The sequence below is a fragment of the Camelus ferus genome, chromosome 2 (genome assembly GCF_009834535.1).
Source record: "Camelus ferus isolate YT-003-E chromosome 2, BCGSAC_Cfer_1.0, whole genome shotgun sequence".
Lineage (NCBI taxonomy): Eukaryota > Metazoa > Chordata > Mammalia > Artiodactyla > Camelidae > Camelus > Camelus ferus.
Window position 1 is genome coordinate 35,049,044 of NC_045697.1, and position 18,685 is coordinate 35,067,728.

Sequence of the window (18,685 nt, forward strand, 5' to 3'; positions counted from 1 at the left end):
TATTTAATAATTTAATAATATTGTTGGAATAGGCTGATTGGTTAGTAAGTGATCTCTTTTTTCCTCCCTACTTTAATCCTTACTACTCAAAATGCAGTCCTCGAAGAACAGCCATCATCATCTGGAGCTTGCTAGAAATATGGACTCTCAGGCGCCACCCCTACCTCCAGAATCAGAACCAGAACGAGATCCTCAGATGATTCACATGCACACAGACGTGGGAGCAGCTCTCCTTTAGATGACCCCTGGACAGATCTTAAAACATACTTTATAAAATCTGACAACGGTCATCTAATGATTCCTGAACCACACACAGTTCTTGATCGACACGACCTGCTCCATGTGCTAATTTTCTGATCTGAGGTTCAGTCCCCTCTGACCACACCAGTGCATTTCTGCCTCTGTGCCTTTGCTCTGTGAGGACCTCTGAGTTGACACCCTTGACCCTCATCCCATCAAGTCTTCAAGCCCCACCCCGACTCCAGCTGCACTGCCTGCCCAAGAAGCTTCCAATGACTTTTCACTAACAGATCTGGGTTGGACTTTCAGCTCCGTTAAGCGATAGAGCTAATGGCTGTATGACTTTGAGGGAATCACTCTTTTCTCTGTCTTATTTTATTCATCTGTAAAACTGCAGTTATCTTACCAAACTCACAGATTTCTTCTGAAAATTAAATAATGTAGATGAAGCATTTGCACCATGCCTGGCCTGTAACAAGTGCTTAAGAAATGACAATTGAGAAATTATTATTATTGTCATTAAAAATAGCTCTTTCAAAATTTCTGGCAAAAGGCTCTTCCCTGAATTTCATCTTGGCTTCTTGGAATTATAACTTTGTGCCTGCTTCTAGTGCCAGCCCCAACTCACTTGTTCACCCATCCAGTTTAAGGGCACCTTCCATGTGTCAGGCTCTATTCCAGGCTCTGGCAAGGTGGGAATGAGCCAAACAGACAAAAATTCCTCCTGTTAAGGAGCTCACACTTTATTGGATTTACTGAGGCAAAAGTAATGAGGCAAATAAGGAAAATATATAATCAGTTTGATGATAAGTGCTAGGAAAATCAACAAAATAGGGAGAGAAAAGAAGAGCTAAAGTGTAGGGGCGGGCGTTTGCAGCCTTAGACAAGACGACCAGCAAAGGTGTCAAGGAGAATTGACATTTGCGGAAAAGACCTGAAGGCGATGCTGGAGTGAGCAACTTGGCTGTCGGGTTGGGGAGCGAAAAGAAAGTAAGCGATGGGGCCTCCGGGGGGGCTGCCTGGTGTGAGAGCAGGACAGTGATGGGGATGGTGTGGCTGGAGGGCAGGGGGCCTGAGGGAGAAAATGAGGTCATGTGGTCAGAGAGGTCACGTGGCATCATGTTGCTTTGTACCATACACACACTTTTCTCTCAATGCTTCTCAATGAAGATTAATCCTGTGACATGCCTTCAGAACAATGCTTTCTGTCATCAAGTTAACTCAGGAAATGCTGTGTAAAGCAAAGCTATTCAATGGTTCCTTTAAAGGAGGATCTGTAAGAACTTCCAGGGCAACACTGCAGAGCTAGTCTCCTGGGAATACTACCATGGAGATGCTACTACGTGACTGATAATTACAGCTACAAATGCACATGTGTGTTTGTGTGCATGCGCGTATATTCAATTTAACCCTCATGGTTGATACTTTCATATTGTAACCTTAACTCGAGCAGATTTAAGTATTGTTTGCCCCTTGAAGGCCAAGGTTGTTATACACTTCTCTGTATATCCCTCATCATGCCTTCCCTTGCTTCCAGAAGCCTCAGGACATGATTACCTCGGCACTGAGCTCTCACCTCCCATCCTGCTCTAATATCCCAATGCCAGCTCCTGATTAAAAAAGACTATCAACATCCTCAATTCTGTGGTATCTGCTCCCTATCATCTCTAATGCCCCAGACAGAGGTGCTTCCAAGGTTATTCACTCTCAGGATTCTGCAGTTTTCCTTCGTGGTCTTTACCATGACTGTACTTCATTAACCTACTAACTTATTCATTAAATAAATTAGATGCAGGTTCAAAGAATAAAATCTGAATCATCCATCAGATTATAATGCCCAGAACACAGAAGAGCACTTGGCCTATAGTAAAGCCAGATGATACTTGTTAAGTGAATCAACGAATAAATCCATGCTAGTTCCTGACTGTCCTCATCCTGGCCCTTGCTTTGCCTCTGCTGGTCTACTGCTGCCCAGACTCTGACATAAGACACTGGGTGTACGTATATATTTAGAAAAAAAAAAAGTAAATGAACTTGAACACATACATAAGGCAAGAGGCTTGGTTCACTATTCACTCCACAAATGCTGATCAAAAAGTGCAAAATGATTTTCAGGTTTTTTGGCCAGCCATCTGCAAGTGTGGTCCACACGTTCTCCACCTCCGACCAGGCCAGCTCATCACCATACTAGATGCAAGATACACAAGACACTCTTCAGTAACGACTGTATTCAGTACAAAACTCGTCACATCATGAAATATTAGAAAACAATGTTTTCACTGACAGCTTTAATCTTTTCCACACTTTAGAGGAATAATCAACAAATCTAAACAGAAGTATCATTAGTCACGTGATTTTAGTACCTCCCTCCAAAACATATATATCCCAATGAGAAGTTTTTTAAAGAAAGGAATTTATTTATAACATACACTTGTTTGATTATTACAGCATTATCTAACCTCTTCCATCTATTTCTAACCTGTTTACTCCTCCTAACTCAGTAATTCTGTGCAGCAACTGCAAATACAAAACCCATTTTACCTTTGCCGTCATGTACATCAGATTATTCAAAACCATGGCGGTGGCTTGTGGGGATCCCCAGCCTTCTCCTCGTAACCAGCGCCTGCTGGTCACCATAAGTTCTCGGTCTTTTAGGGAATCATCTTCATCTTCATCATGTCGCCTTGCTGTGGGCAAAGGTTTTAAATCTACCAGCTCGATGTTGTTCATCCACGGTAACAGATAGTGCAGCATTACTTGCCTCCCAGCAGGGTGAGCTGTCTGAATTCTCTGGCTTATCTCTGTAATTAAAAACAGGTCAAAGAGAGAACAACTGATATAATTCTGGTTTCCTCTGATTTGTAATTAAATTAACTTAAAAAATTTAAAATTTAATTGTTTAATTCTTAAGGAATGGCAAGCCAGGTTTTATTTATTACATTTAAGAATTATGAGCACTGTTTCTCCTTTTAATAAATTTGACCTTGAATGACATCATAAAGATAACAGCTAACACATATCAAATTCTTACTTTTTACATAAAATATCTTTGGTGATTAAGAAAAATAAATGTTTGTACACTATCGGTGGGATTGTAAAATGGTGTGACTGCTGTGGAAAACATAATCGTTACTCAAAAAATTAAAAACAGAAATATCATCTGAGTATATAACCAAAAGAACTGAAAGCAAGGTCTTGAAGAGATATTTGCACAATAAAGCTCATAGCAGCACTATTCACAATGGCCAAAAGATGGAAGCAATCCAAAAGTCCATTGACAGATGAAAGAATAAACATAATATGGTATATACGTATGATAGAATACAATGCAGCCTTAAAAAGGAAGGAAATCCTGTTACTTGTTACAACATGGATGAACTTTGAGGACATTATGCTAAGTGAAATAAGCCAGTCATAAAGCCACAAATACTGTATAATTTCACTTCCATGAGGTATCTAACATAGTCAAATCCAGGGCTGGAGGAAGTTTGGGAAAAGGGGAGCTATGGTTTAGTGGGTATAAAGTTTCAGTTTTGCAGGATGAAAAATTTCTGGAAATCTGTTTCATATTTAACACTACTGAACTGTACAGTTAAAATGATTAATACAGTAAATTGTGCTTTTTACCACAATAAATAAATGTAATAAATAAATGCAACATAAAAAGCAACCTTTATACATGGATTAATTTAAATGAAGTAGCCCACATATTTTGGTTCTGTCTAGGGGAAATGTCTATGATGTGCTTGTTACTTTAACATTCACCTCACTTAATGCTCATGACAAACCTATGAGGTGGACAGTCTGAACAACCCACCCAATGCCAGACAATGATCAAGTGGCAGAGGCTTAAAATGCAAGGTTGATTCCAAAGCCCATGAGTTTTTATATATTGTTTACTTTCCATGAACCACTTTAAGTAAAAATCTTTTTTTCTCCTCAAGCCCCCTTTTGCCCACTAGGTCTTAAACCTATTTACTCATCAGAGGGACTGACTATGGAAGTGCAGTGATTTGGAACTTGGCTCTGGAATCACACACACCTGGGTTTGAATCCCAGCTCTATCACATACATACAGGTTGACCCAGGGTCTACCTGTCAACCTCTGATTCTCAACTTATTCTGTAAGAAAGTAACAAAAGTAGTTGTGTCATATTTATTGTGCAAATTAAACACACTGCTCAGGCCAGTGCCTTGCACATATTTATGCTCAATTCTAACTTTTTACAAGAACCCCTTCTATTGAGTAGGTTGATATAATTGCCACGAGTATGAAATATTAGCCCAGGAACTCTGAAAGCAGTTGAATGAAGGGATCCTGGCCAGGGGGAGAGTACATGCACACGGGAGTTGGGGCCAAGGCAGCACCCACTGCCATCCTGACCAATTCTATGACCTCTGAGATCCAGCTGGGCCCCTCTGATTTCTGTGCTGGAACCTCCAGAAGAAGCCTAGCAGCAGCAAAATAAGCACTCACAGTGGTCACTACTTTGTGTTGATGACCACCCACGTCCATCTTGAAAGGGTTGTCAAGACAGGGGCAGTTGGGGAGAGGAGGGGGGCGTGATTGCTGCCATCTACTGGGGCAGACCAAACAGGTGCGCTGCTTTAAACACTGAATGTTAGTTGAATTGTTGTTTTTTTCCCCAACTCAGTCAGTTAGGGATAGGAAACAAACTACCTCCACCTCTGAAATAAGCACTGTGGAAAGACGCATAAAGATGTCTCAAGCCCAGATGAAAGGATCCACAGCGGAACACTGTTATCCGCTGGAGGCCAGTTTGGGCGCACTTCTAGTACCCAGACTAGAACAAGATCTTGCTGCGGGTGAAGAGCAGAAGAACTTAGCTGAGTGTCTTTTGTGTTATAATGAAAGCCTTTCAGTTAAAGGATAAAGCACTATGCGGGCATCTGCAACAATGCTCCCTGGGCAGAAGGTTAAGCTGGATGAATCCCAAATTGTCCTAACTCTGAGCCCTGGGAGACCCAGGAAGATAGGACATTTTGCCTGACACACAGACCCTATGTTTTAGAAACTCCTGGCAGGAATGTTTTTTGGCCCCAAGGAAAGGAAACTGGACCAAAAGCAACGTGGGATCCTAGCGACAGTTTTACTTAAGGCAGTGAAGAACCTTTCCCTATGATTAGAGGGAATCATTCTCATTTTTATTATTAAAGGCAGACCAGTACATAAGATAAGCCACATACTAGAAGATTCAGGAAGTCCTATGTCTATTACAGAAATATTTTAAAAAATTGCCTGTGAAGTCCCCTCCTACTCCCCCACCCTTCGCTGGGGTGGAGCCGAGGATGGAGATTGAAGTTAGAATCCCTGTGAGGATTTAACAGGAAATCTCAGTATCTTGGTAGAGCAGTGTTAAGAGTTCATATTAAAGGGAAAAAAGTCTCTTATATACACACGTTTTGTATTAATTCAACCTCAAATTTCATATATTTAAAATTTCCTAAAAGTAGATTTTTAGAAATGATTGTTAAAGAAAAACTACTAACCAGTTCAATGGTCATACCTGAGAACATGGCGAGAGTTAGCTCAGGATATGCCCGTGCTAATTCCTCAGACAACTGATAATATGAAACGGAATACAGATGTGGCAGAGGAGACAGCTGGCTGAGTACTCCATCTGTTCTCTGAACCTCCAATTTGTGAGCATAGCGAAACATCTTCGGTTCCAGGATCTGCAGGAATGCAATCCATCAATTTAAGATTTTTATGGGTTCCCTAAATTTCAGCTCTAATTAAAACAGTAAAATCTTCTCCTAAGAAATATTCCAGTTTAAAAGTTATATAGCTATATATGTTGCAAAGTTTTTCAGATGCTAATTTCTAATTCCAAGAAATGTTTATAAAAGATCTATAACTCTTTACAAGGCTTTACACTCCCTGTGTTGAATGCCAGTGATGTGGGTTAGTAGCCTAGTCTGAAAATAACTCCAGCAATTTAACATACAATTACTTGAAGAAGATTTACCACTTTTCCAGTTCAAAACTCTGACTATATAAAAACACGTATACATGAAAAAAGTTCTTCAAACCTATCTTGGTTAATCACAGATTAAATATGGAATATAAGCTAAAGGTTCTTTTGACATTACTACACACAGAGCTACACTACTCAACTTTCTTCTTAATTAAGACATTAGGTTATAATTCCTAAGATGGTCCCTACCAGCCCCAGTACTGCTTCAAACTCCGGAAGAATCAGCATCTCCTTGAATCCCAGTCTTAACCCTTGGTTAAGAGGGTGAAGAACTACATCCTACTATCAGTGGATGATCTTATATCCATGCTTGGTAAGTTAACTCTCAAACACTTGACTCACACTATTCTTACCTGCTGAACAGAAGTAGTTAAATGCACACATAGGCCCTCACCACACAATTTTTGTAAGTACTCACATACCCACACACAGAGGCAACACACAGGTGAGTGCAGGGGGTATTACACATAAGCCCCTACAATACACTTCTCAATAGTTTACATTATTTATAGACTTAAATCACCCATATGATCTTAGTTTTCTATTTCTAATGATAATTAGGAATAGACACCATACTCCACTATTAAAGGCAAAGCTGAACAGGGAACTATATTCAATTTCTTGTAATAACATATAATGGAAAAGAAAACATATGTATGTATGTATAGGTATAAATGACTCACTTTGCTGTACACCTGAAACTAACATTGTAAATTAACTACACTTCCATAAAAAATGAAAAAAAAATAGCAAATAAAGCTGAATATCAGTGTACTTTCAAGGCAAGAATAGGTTGCTGTGCTTCATTAAATCCTGAGTAAAAAATATTTTAATTACCATTTGTTTACACACCTGTAAAAGTTGCATAGCAACTTCATAGATACTTCGAGAAGAATCAGCGGCTTTAAACAGTATCAGATTGAGGAGCATCACTGTGTCACACTGATAATCCCTAGGGGACAAATTTTACAAGTGAGGTAAACAATGCTTAGAGCTTTTCACACCAGTTCATAAATAGGATATAAAGGGCAAGGCTGCAGGCATGTAGCTGACTGTTTTTTTTCCCTAAGGCAATAGGTACAACAGATGCACGGTGATCATTATCCTTATTTGGTTAAATTCTGTTAGAGCTTAAGGAAAGAAAATATTGGAGTCTTACTATTTCTGAGTTCAAAAGGGAAATGTTTTCTTTAAAAAAAAAAAAAAAGAAAGCTAGAGTACCTGTTCTGGAATACATTAGCTATGGCTTTAAAGCAGCCAGCTGCCACTCTCTTGGAACCAGTGTAACATCGATCCACTGCCCAGTACATCAGGTTGCTCTGATCCGGGTTCAGCTCCAGCAGTAATGTCACTGCTTCACAGCCCAACTGATGAACCTGAGTCGAGGTCACAAGATTGCCCAGGACAGAGAAAGTGATACATTATTTAACTGTCCATATCTCCATATTTTTATTAAAATTATACAGTGCTTATATTCATTGCATTTAATCACAAAACTCAAGTCTTTTTTTTTTGTTCAACTCTTTCTCATTTTATTCAGCCAGCAGAAAAAATGACATGGAAAAATTATACTTGGTCTCCTGCTTTTTATGTAAGACTCTGAGTGGCACAATTCTTTCCTCCAGCGGAGCCCCGGAGGTGGCTGATGAATATGAACAGTGATTAAGTGCTTTCAGAAAAGTGAGTTATTAACCTCTCCAGTTATTTTTATCAAGCCTTATTCTTGTTTTTGATAACCCAATAGAAAAATTATTTTGAGGGGGAAAAATGTGGGGGGAAAATTTAAGCCTTATTTTAAATTATATAGTGTATGTGTACAGTATGAGGGTAAGGTGGGCAAGAAGTAGGGAGCGCAAGAAAGAACGATTAATTGGAGAGTGGCCACAAAAATTAAATTAAACATAGCAAATAACATATTTCTTCCATGGAGCTCATTGTATTCCACATCAATAATTTTTTATAGACATAGAACCCTATCTGTGGGAGATACACCCACTACTATATTAATCCCATAATATAAAAGAGAAATTAAAATTATTCAAATGAGTACTACATTAAGAATTAGAAATTTATTAGACTATAGTATCCAATTTAATTTGATACATTTTGCATATAATTCTAACCTATCTTATTTTAAGAAGACATTTTCAGTGGGCCATATAATAACGCCAAAAGATGCAGTGACGATTTATTATATAATTTTAAGGGAATTGCCATAATTACCTTTTTGTCCAGAGAGTCCAAAATGTTATCCAACCATTTGTACAAATAGCCATCTGATGAGAGTCCTACATTATCTGCAACAGGGCCACAACATAGTACAGCAGACATAGCCTTCAAACAATAATATTAGAATTACATTTAAAACATTTAAGAGGTTAAATGTTGGTTGCTTAATGAGAAGCAGCAGAATATTTCACTCATGCTTACGTAGCCACAAAAATCTTTAATTTTTTTCTTTATAAAGAAAAGCATAATAGTAATTTTTGAAACTAAGAAATTTACTATGAGTAGTAAGTAAATATTATGATACCAAATCAGATATGGAGTTTGAACAGTACTGAAGAGAAGGGGGAAAAAAAGATCAAGAGAAAGTATTTAAGTAGGAAAGAAACAGGTATTTCTTTGAGGCAATCCTCAATTCTTTAAGAGAATGGCTTCCAATTACGGTAGATTCTGAAACTTTTTTTGCATTGTATTTATGTACTTAAATGAACTTACAGTATAAGTGTTTGAATACAGCAGGCAAATATATATTCTAATACTCTCAGGTAGTCTGAAGAAATCCTATCCTTTTTATAACACCAGGCACCTGAGAGACAAAAAAAATTTTACTCTTAACATAAGAAAAAAGAAATAAGATTTCTAAGTAAATACCTTCAGTGCACAGTACTGGTGTCTGTTAATTTGCATATTTCTGTCACTGTATCTGTCCAAGGGCGTAAACATGATGCTAAAAGGACCCGCCCAGTGACTGAACAACATAAACAGACTGTGACGAAGGCTCTGCTGAGGAAAAATACTCCTCCTCTGGTGCACTGTAAATACAAAACAGGTGGAAAAAGTTATTTCCATTTCTTTTTTAACATGCATGTCAACTCATTTTTGTTGAATGTGATATTGTAAAATAGGAAGCAGAAGTTTTCATTTTGACCTACGCCATAAACAGAAATTATTTACATATATGTAAATCACAGAAACAAAGTTGCAGTCTATGTCAAGTTGCAATCCACGTCATCATGTTGTACAGTATTACATGAGGTGCAGCATTATGTGAAACACAGCATCTTGACAAGCAGATTTCATGGCAGTCACGTTGCCTGGAGGCTGGCACAGAGCTGGGAGTCAGGACCCTGCTTCTCCCTGGGCTGTTGCTGACTACATGGTAACCTTGGCCAAAACATTATCACAAACACACCCTGGATTTTGGTGTGGTAAGGGAGAGCTTTGGACTATATAAATTGTTTTCAGCTATAAAAGGATTGTAACATGGAATCCTGATATACATCACACACAACAGGGGAGTTGACCTATTTGCAGTGAAGTGTGAGGCCAGGGGTCCAAACCCATTCTGCTGCCTTTTGCTGGTGGTTTAGATGATTTCTAAGGATTCTTTCCACTTTAAAAATCTACTCTGCAAGTTCTCTGCATCAATCCTTGTTGAAGAAACTCAACAGTATCGTAATGAGCCAAAGTAGAAGCTGTAGACAATTATATCTTAACATTAGTAAGCTTCAGATCAGAAAATTTAGAGGAAAAAACGCCCTTTTCCACTACATAGCACCATTTATCCCTAAAGTTCAAAACAGGGTTCCTGCACTTGAAATTAAAGTGCCTAAGAGGTGCTTACAGGACCCTTCTATAAAATACAACCCATGCTCTTATCTTGAAAAGTCAACTATTTGCATATACTTTTTTTCACTGGCATATAACTTTTAAGGTAACAAAATAACTTTAATTCTTTCCCAGAAAGAAAAAGAAATATTTGTATTTACACTGTATAGCAAAGGCTATAACCACATTTTTACACTTGTAAAGAATTTTAGGCTTTTAAAAATGCAAGTGCAGGGGGAGGGTATAGCTCAAGTGGTAGAGCGCATGCTTGGCATGCATGAGGTCCTGGCTTCAATCCCCAGTACCTCCTCCAAAAATAAATGAATAAATAAATAAACCTAATTATCAAAAAAATTTTAAAAATGCAAATTGCAAATGTTAATCTTCTTACTGCCTAAACCAGTTCCTGGCATATAGTATGTGCACAATAACAGGCATATACCTGTTAGAGGAATCAATGAGTCACACTGTATCCTTATTACACTCTACATCTATGCCTACACCTTTCTCCTATTATTTAAAAATATCTTGTTAATTCTACTCTCAATTACAACTTGGAACATTATGTTCATTGTCCATTCTGTCTGGAACAAATTTGTCCAAAACGCTTATCCTACTGATTTCTTCAAATTTTTGTTAGTCTTGGTTATCACTGAAAATCTATTTTGGGTTGCTTTTTAATTTTTGTCAATGACACTAACTCAAAGGTAAAACAAACTCTTGCCATCCATGTTATGCTGACATATTTTTGAGATGTTCATAAGGTGCTTGTCCACTTAGATTACAAAACCTCAGAAGGAGAAAAAAATATGATGGCCCCTTAATATTCATTAACAATTTGAGGAACTGAAAATCATACCTGGAACATTCTGGATGATATTCGCCACTAAGGCACTAAAATGGCATCGTATATCCTTCAGTGTGTCAGAGTCTTTTTCGTTTTCTGCTTCTAGGAGTTGTCTAGTTAAATCTACATATTCCAATAAAGTGTTGTTGAGGAAATGTGTTTCACTATCAAGGCCACCACTTGCACTGAAAGTATTGGAGAAAATAGACAGTAAAGAAAATTATAATTTACGTCCAAATAAATTCCTAATAATATAAATTAGGATACTATATATTAAACTTTGCAGAGTCATGGTAAGCAATTCAAAGCATTTTAGTAATTTGGTTAAGTTTTCCTTGTTATATTTGAAAAGGACCTCTAAAATGTATCATTTTAAAAGTAAAAAATTTTTAAACAGCTGTGAATAGTTTTTTAATAAATGCCCTAAAACATGAAAGTAAGAGGAATCACAATGGTACTGCAGTATATTAAAAATATCAGTCCACAACAATAAAAATATGTTGAATGAATTCATGATGAAATTTTTCCCTTCATTCCTTAAAACGATGTTTTAAAAATCTGAGTATGACTTCTTAGTGGCTGGGAAACCAACTTGGTAGATTGTCACCTGGCCCAGAATAAAACGGTCATTCATGTAACAAAAGACTCACTGAGTATCTACTACGCATCAGGCCCCTAGGATTGACTGGGTGAACAAAAAAAGATCTCTGTGCTTTCTTGCCATTGAGAATTCAACTTTTTTTCCTTAATTAAGAAAATTAAAAGTCCATAATATTGATAATTTTACACTGATTTCTCTTTAAAAAAAAAAAAAAGAAAGAAAAGAAATCCAAAAACAAAACATGCAACTGTGTTCAAAACCATTACTGCTCAAAAGTGAGTACAGCTTTTGTGGTTCAATTTTAAATATGCCAACATCTTGCAGTTCTCCAAAACAACAACATTCAAAGATTCCTCATTCACTAACATTACATTAAAAGCAATCAAAAAAGAAAAAAAAAGAGATTCAGATGTGTATCAGCTTAATTTTTTTTTTTCATTAAGCTCAGCAAGTGTTAAAGTCACTTTGGCTATCTTTCACTGTTTAATTTTTGCGGAGGACAAAAAAAAAAAGCTATGTTTCTTTTTTCTTTATTTTCATTTGCTTTTCATTTACTGTAAAAGAAAAGTAAATCAATGGCTTAAATTCTGTTTGATTAACTTGTGTTTTGCAAGCACTTGTCAAAAGCATTTGATGCTAAATATGAAAGGTGTAAGGCACAGTAAGAAATAAATGATTAGGACAAATGGTAAAGTAACAATACTACACTTCTTTTATTATTAATTTTTTTTTCCCTCAGGATCTCTTTTCTGTTACCTCTTTTGGAAGTCCAATGCGCTATCCGCTGCGCAAAAGACCATTACCTCTTTTGGAAATGGTCAGATTCTTTTTTTTTTTTTTCCCCTCTCTTTCTTCAATGGTCAGGCAACACCTCTACCCACCTAAGGAAATAGTTATTTCTCAACACAAATCTGATAGAATTTTCCCTGAGAGGGTGGTCTCAGTGTCAAGATGCCTTTACTTTACCAATAACTTCAGATTTTACAATTTTATTTGTGAAGAGTGGAAAGAGGAATTATGGTTTTGGATTTCATATTTTTTCCCAGCATGATAGATTAACAGTTTATTGAAATAAATTTATAAACCTTATGAAGTTTAGCCTTTAAACATATGATTTTTACAACTCGAGAAGAAATAGATCTTAAGAACAAGGTAAGACACAGTTAAATCAGTAACCAAAACAACAACAACAACGAAAAAGCTACTATCTACTTGCTTAGATTACTAGATCCCAATAAATATCACAATCATAGGAACATTATACCCCATTTTTGCCTGAAGCAGTCTGTACCAGGGGCAGATCTTCAATACATTTTTCAGCCATGGGTTAATGGACCAGAGCATCTTTGGGAAATGTTTATAGTGGTGCAGAGTTTTTTGTTGTTGTTGCAAAGGTGATTTTTTGTTTTTTATATATTTCATAAGACAAAAAATATTATGTTCCCTAATCATTCCAAGATTTTAAAAAGTCAAAATCCAATACTGACCTGTGACTAATGACGCCAGCATCTGCCAGCAGTTCAAATATTCGTACCAGCTGCACTCGTAAAATATCTCGACGCCTGCGTCGTTTCATGTTCTATTCCAAAGACAGTAGAGATAGTAATTAAAAACCCTTCAGGGAAGTTGACAGAGAACTTGCTGTGTAACTTGGAAAGAATAATGTGAATATCTTAGACTTTGGGGCTCATTATTTCGCTTGCACAATGTAGATTTCGAGCAGTCTGGTGGCTACTGCATCAGAAGGTATGTGTAGAGAATTTGAAAGTAACATGCCAAATAAAATCACATGACATTTTACGCAGTGACAACCCTTATGAGGGGAGAAAATAAAATTCTACAGTTACTTTACAGGTACTTTTAGGTCAGATTTGCTAATCTGACAACCTTAGAGGAACTGAAGCAGTTAGTAAACTATTCCCTTTGAGTGATAAAGAATCCCTAAGATCCTTCCAGTAATATGTCAGGGAAAATACTGCAGATTTTGCTCATGCCATAGTTTCTCACTTAACAATTAATTCTGACACACAAAAATACAAATGAAAACAAATTTCTTTGATCATTATGGTATGAATAAATATGTCTGTCTTACTAGGGCCCAAGTATTAACACCTAGAATAATAGCTGTAACATTTCAACTCGATTCTGCTTCTAGCAGGAACTCATATACTGGTGACACACAAATCTACCACTTTCTTCTATGTCTCATTATTTCATTTATGATGTAATTTTCACAGTAACAGAGCAATTAAAAATTAATCTCTCACTTCCATGTCCACAATCCAGTTTTTTGCCTTCCAAAAGCAGGCCAATTTGTGGACAACCAAATTATTAAATTTATGGCTTCTTTTAGCTCATGAAGTTTACTGCAATTCATTTTGAATGAAATGGTTTCCTAACAGTCTTTCAGGACTTCTGCAAAGTTTTAGTAAACCTGTTTTCATTTTGTCTCCATAGAATGATTGTGAATCTAATGCTCTCAGAATATACTGTATGTATCTATTCACTTGCTATGATGAGTTTTTCCCCTGAAATTCCTAAGTATAAATACTGCTACTTAATTTTATTTGCAACTCTACTTCGCTCTAATAAATCATTTTGCACTGTAACTAACACGATCATTCTGAAATCTAATCAATTACAAAATGGAGATATTATTACTACCCCACAGGGCTGAATTAGAAAAAAGGAGTGAAGAATTAGAGAGGCTGTTTTAAGGTCTCTAAAAAGAGTAGCTGTTGTCATCTCCCCCTCCCGCTAAAATTCCTCAGCAGGTCTCCAACGTTCATAGCAGTGATTCTCATTCAATGCTTCCATCAGACTCATCTAAGGTGCTTGAAAAATAGATTTCTTGGCTCTGCTCCAGGGATTCTCACTCAATAGGCCCAGGAATCTGTGATTTTTATTTAACAAGCTCTCCAGGTAATTTCTCAGATTCCACTGCCATACGGGGACCACTGGTCTGCTGGGTAATGCTGGAACCAGCTGCCTTTCATGATACAGTTCCTTTCCTGCTTTCCAGCCTAACATTCAATCAGTTTCCTCATAACATAATCACAAAGAAAAGTTTGCAATGTCCAAATTTTTAAATAAAGTTTGCAAATGCTGTTCCTCTGCCTGGAATGTCTTTCCCTTGTTTGTCCCCTGGGGAATGTGCTTCAAAAATTCACCCCACATGTCAGTGCTTCACCTATAAAGCCTCCTCTTACCCCACAGGCCGACTCAGAAACTTTCTTCTCCGTAGCTGACACAGTCCTTTACCTAGGACTTTATTTGAGTGCGTGATCCATTGTTATAATTCTGGACCTGTCTTTTCTGAAAGTTGCTCAGAACCTGATATGTAGATTTGGAGATCTAGATCTGAGGTTGGCAAAATACAGCCCTTAGGCCAGATCTGCCCATGGCTCCCTGAAACTGTAAATAAGAGTTTTGTTGGAATGTAGCCACACCCCCTTGTTTAGCTGTCTATGCAGCAAAACTGAGTAGTTGCAACAGAGACAGGATGGTCTGCAATGCTGGAAATACTATCTGATTACTGACAGAGAAGGTTAGCTGACCCCATCTGGGCTCTGACCTTCCTCACTGCAGATATAGCAATTTAACATCTGTATTACAGAATGAGTTTCTGTGAGACCTCTTGTGGGGGGAAAAAGAGGTCTACATATTTTAAAAATGCTGAAAACTGCACTAGACTTATTTACTATTTACCTCTGGATGTCTAACTTTTAGTTATACTATATAGAATATAGAAGCCAATTTTAAGTGTTTGCCAAATAAATATTTAATGATAGAAAACTACACAGCTTACCTCTGGCCTTCTTTCAAGGGCTTCTTTAATTATGGGATGTAATTCCTCTATTAGTTCCCTAGAAGAAACATTATATACACTCTTTTAATGAATAGCTAAACAGATATAATCCGACATGGGGAAATATATAAATATTAACATGATGTAAACTGACAAGTGTTAACCTTAATCCTACTTTTCAAACACAATTTGTATCACTTTGTTTTGGTTGTGAAATGACACATGCACTCTGTAGAACATTTGAAAGACAGAAAAAATGGTGTAGGCCACTTATTTTAATTTGTAGAGATAAATACTATCAAGATTTCTGATCAATCATTTTGCAGCCTACATATATTTTACATAGTTGAAACCCTAACATATATAAGATAGCATCCTTTTTTTTTTTAACACTAGCATAATCACTTTCACATGTCATTAATTAATTCATAATACTCTAGTATTGGGCTGGACATGAAAATTTTCCTAACAATTTTTAGTTATTATTGATTCATTAAATTTTAATTTTTTTATCATAAATGCTACCCAGTGAATATCCTCGTACATTAATCTTTGACCTCATTTCTGACTATCCCTTTTTATAAATGAAATTAATGGTCAAAGGATATGAACTTCATGAAAATAATCTCTTTTTTTTGCTTTTATTCTGATTTTAAATTCAAATGTACTCATTGTAGAAGATGGGAAAATATAAGAAAAAAGAAGAAAATAAAGTCTATCCACAACATCATTTATAGAAACTACTGCAGACATTTAAAGTATCTACCTCAGAATTGTTTCCATTTATGGGGATTTGTTTTTTAAGAAATTGAGATCACTTTTATATCCCATTTTTTTCTCTTAGCACACTACGGTATTTATTTGTCATAAAATAATCTTCCAAAACTTCCTTTATAATGAATGCTATTCCATACCTACACATGTACTACAATTTAATAAGCTGTTCTCTGTTGTACACAGTATCTTAGAGACAAAACATCGAACATCATCTCATATCAATAGAGGACAGCCTCAAAAGAATAAATTCAGGGTCCAGCAAACAGTAACAAAGCAGATTCTCAGGCAAAAGTGAAGAATTTGCTTTATGACTATCAAAAACATCAAGAATGATATAAAGTATGTACATAAATAATTCTTTTAAGAATAGGCATTCTCTTGAACAAGGAGGAGAAGAAAACTATAGTTTTAAGCAATAGATCAAGATAATAAATTAATAAAATCACTATATAAATAAGTCAGGTAAGAAAATATTAAAGCTTTACATGGCATTTCATATTTTCTAGAACATATTTATATATAATATATATTTGATTTTCATAATCATTATTTGAAGAAAATAAGGTAAATCTTATTTACTCAATCAAAATGAGAACATAAAGGCTCAAATAAATTAAATGACTTGTTAAATGTTACATGACTAGTTAACCAGTAAATGTCAGGATTGACATGCAACTATCCTGATAATAAATACTCAATTACCCCTCCCTCAAAAAACAAACAAACAAACAAAAACAAATACTCTACCTCAGTTTCTCTCCAAGTAAACACATTTAATTTTAGTGCCTAGAGAAAACATATAAAGGTAATTACCTAAAAGCTCCTGGGTTGGTCCTGCCAAGACCTAGAACAAGGGATTCTGTGATTTCCATGCTCTCAGAGCGCATCATTGGAACTATGTGCTTAAACAAGGATGAAGGGGATGGGATGCCAATAATCTGGAAAAAAAATATTGTATTTATAGCAGCCACTAATGATAATACCTCCAACTAAATAATCTGACATTTCAACAATATTTGGTCAAGAATAATGGATAGATGACATTTTAGAATGAAGGGAGCTTCAAAATTCACCCAATGGCTCACTGCAAGTTTGTTAACAGAAATGGGATCTATGGGTCTCTTTATTTCTTACTGATACTCATCATAATATACTAGGCAGACTCTCTCCAACAGCCCATTTCTTTTGATCCATAAAAATGAGTAAAAAAAATTGCTTCTAAAAGAGTCATCAGTGTTAAAGTTAGACACGTAGGTGTTAAGCTTTGTCAGTTTCCTTCAACCACCTGATGATACTGGGTGTCGTGCCATGAAGAATATATGACTGATCTTATCAAGTTATTTGTACCACTACATAATTTAGGGAAATTCTAGAAGAAAAACTTTATATATTTTTGATTATAACTAAGAATCCCTAAAAATAGCAATGGGATTTCTTGAACTATTTTTAGTACTGGTCTGAGTAACTAATACACTTTTCAGTCAAACTACTTTATTGTCCTGAAGAAGAAATTTTAAACAGTACTTTCATGCTGCTCTTCAGATTCAGTGGCAGGTCTGGAAAACTTACTTTAGAATCGATGCTGTAGCCACTGTCGGGGGTGGACGCCAGCGTCTCGGGAGGAGAGCACCTCACAGAACCTGCAGATGTTGAGGATGCCGTGGATGTGGCTGCACTGCAGCAGAGAAGCAGGTAGTTCCTCCACAGGCCCACGTACGAGTCACTGCTTGTGGTGGTACTTACTTTCTTAGCATTGATGGGGCTACTAAACAAAGAAGAAGAAAAACAGGCAAACAATACAACATGTTTTGAAAAGTTTTTTTTTTAACTAATGCTAAATTTCTATCAATTTAGAAGAGATGGCTAGCATAAAGTATTTATTACTACTGCTAAATCTTTGTGGAATAAGATATAACAAATAAAATATTACACTGAAAATTATAATATATTACAGGGTCATTTTAACATTATTACTTCTGGGACCACAGTTAATATTTTATCAGGCCATATTTTATTACATATTATAAACACTCAGTGTAGGGAAAAAAAGTGAAGACAAAATGAAAATCACCTTTCATCCTACACCAAAATAAGCACTGTATATTCTTCTACACATCTTCAATTCAAATACATGTATATAAAGGCATGAATATAGATCTTTTAACTTATAAAAATAAAATACGGTTTATTTTGTACCTGCTTTTTATACTTAATATATATTTTAAACATCTTCCATGTAAATTATATACTCCATGACATCATTTTGATGACTGTATGCTATATGATAAAGATTATCATGATTTACACAGTCTAACTTTCACTGTTGGATATTTTAGTTAATTAAAAATTTCCCCTATTACACACAACACTATACATTTCAATATGTGCTTAATTATAATAAAAGTTTGATTATTTTCTTGGGTAAATTTCTGAAAATGGAATTGCAGAGTTAAAAAAAATCTACAATTTTAAGGCTTCTGTCAAATTTCTGTCTTGAAAGATTAGACCAATAAAGTATTTTGGAACAATTCCACAAATCTTTCCAAACACCAAAATTCCACTGGGATCAAGGAATGAGA

The 18,685-nt window shown here is 36.1% G+C and overlaps 1 protein-coding gene across 5 annotated transcripts in view; it reads right to left on the reverse strand.

Moving 5' to 3' along the window:
* Nucleotides 1–18,685, reverse strand: part of FRYL (FRY like transcription coactivator) — a 226,676-nt gene that overhangs the window by 57,189 nt on the left and 150,802 nt on the right. For all 5 annotated transcript variants that reach the window (XM_032497154.1, XM_006185951.3, XM_032497176.1 and 2 more), the window contains 12 exons: nucleotides 17,676–17,871; nucleotides 16,920–17,044; nucleotides 15,330–15,387; nucleotides 13,009–13,100; nucleotides 10,933–11,105; nucleotides 9,117–9,277; nucleotides 8,463–8,573; nucleotides 7,461–7,615; nucleotides 7,092–7,191; nucleotides 5,769–5,937; nucleotides 2,782–3,041; nucleotides 2,287–2,427 (listed from right to left, as the gene is read on the reverse strand). In XM_032497154.1, the coding sequence (XP_032353045.1) occupies nucleotides 2,287–2,427; nucleotides 2,782–3,041; nucleotides 5,769–5,937; nucleotides 7,092–7,191; nucleotides 7,461–7,615; nucleotides 8,463–8,573; nucleotides 9,117–9,277; nucleotides 10,933–11,105; nucleotides 13,009–13,100; nucleotides 15,330–15,387; nucleotides 16,920–17,044; nucleotides 17,676–17,871 (1,741 nt within the window). The remainder of the gene's footprint in view (nucleotides 1–2,286; nucleotides 2,428–2,781; nucleotides 3,042–5,768; nucleotides 5,938–7,091; nucleotides 7,192–7,460; nucleotides 7,616–8,462; nucleotides 8,574–9,116; nucleotides 9,278–10,932; nucleotides 11,106–13,008; nucleotides 13,101–15,329; nucleotides 15,388–16,919; nucleotides 17,045–17,675; nucleotides 17,872–18,685) is intronic.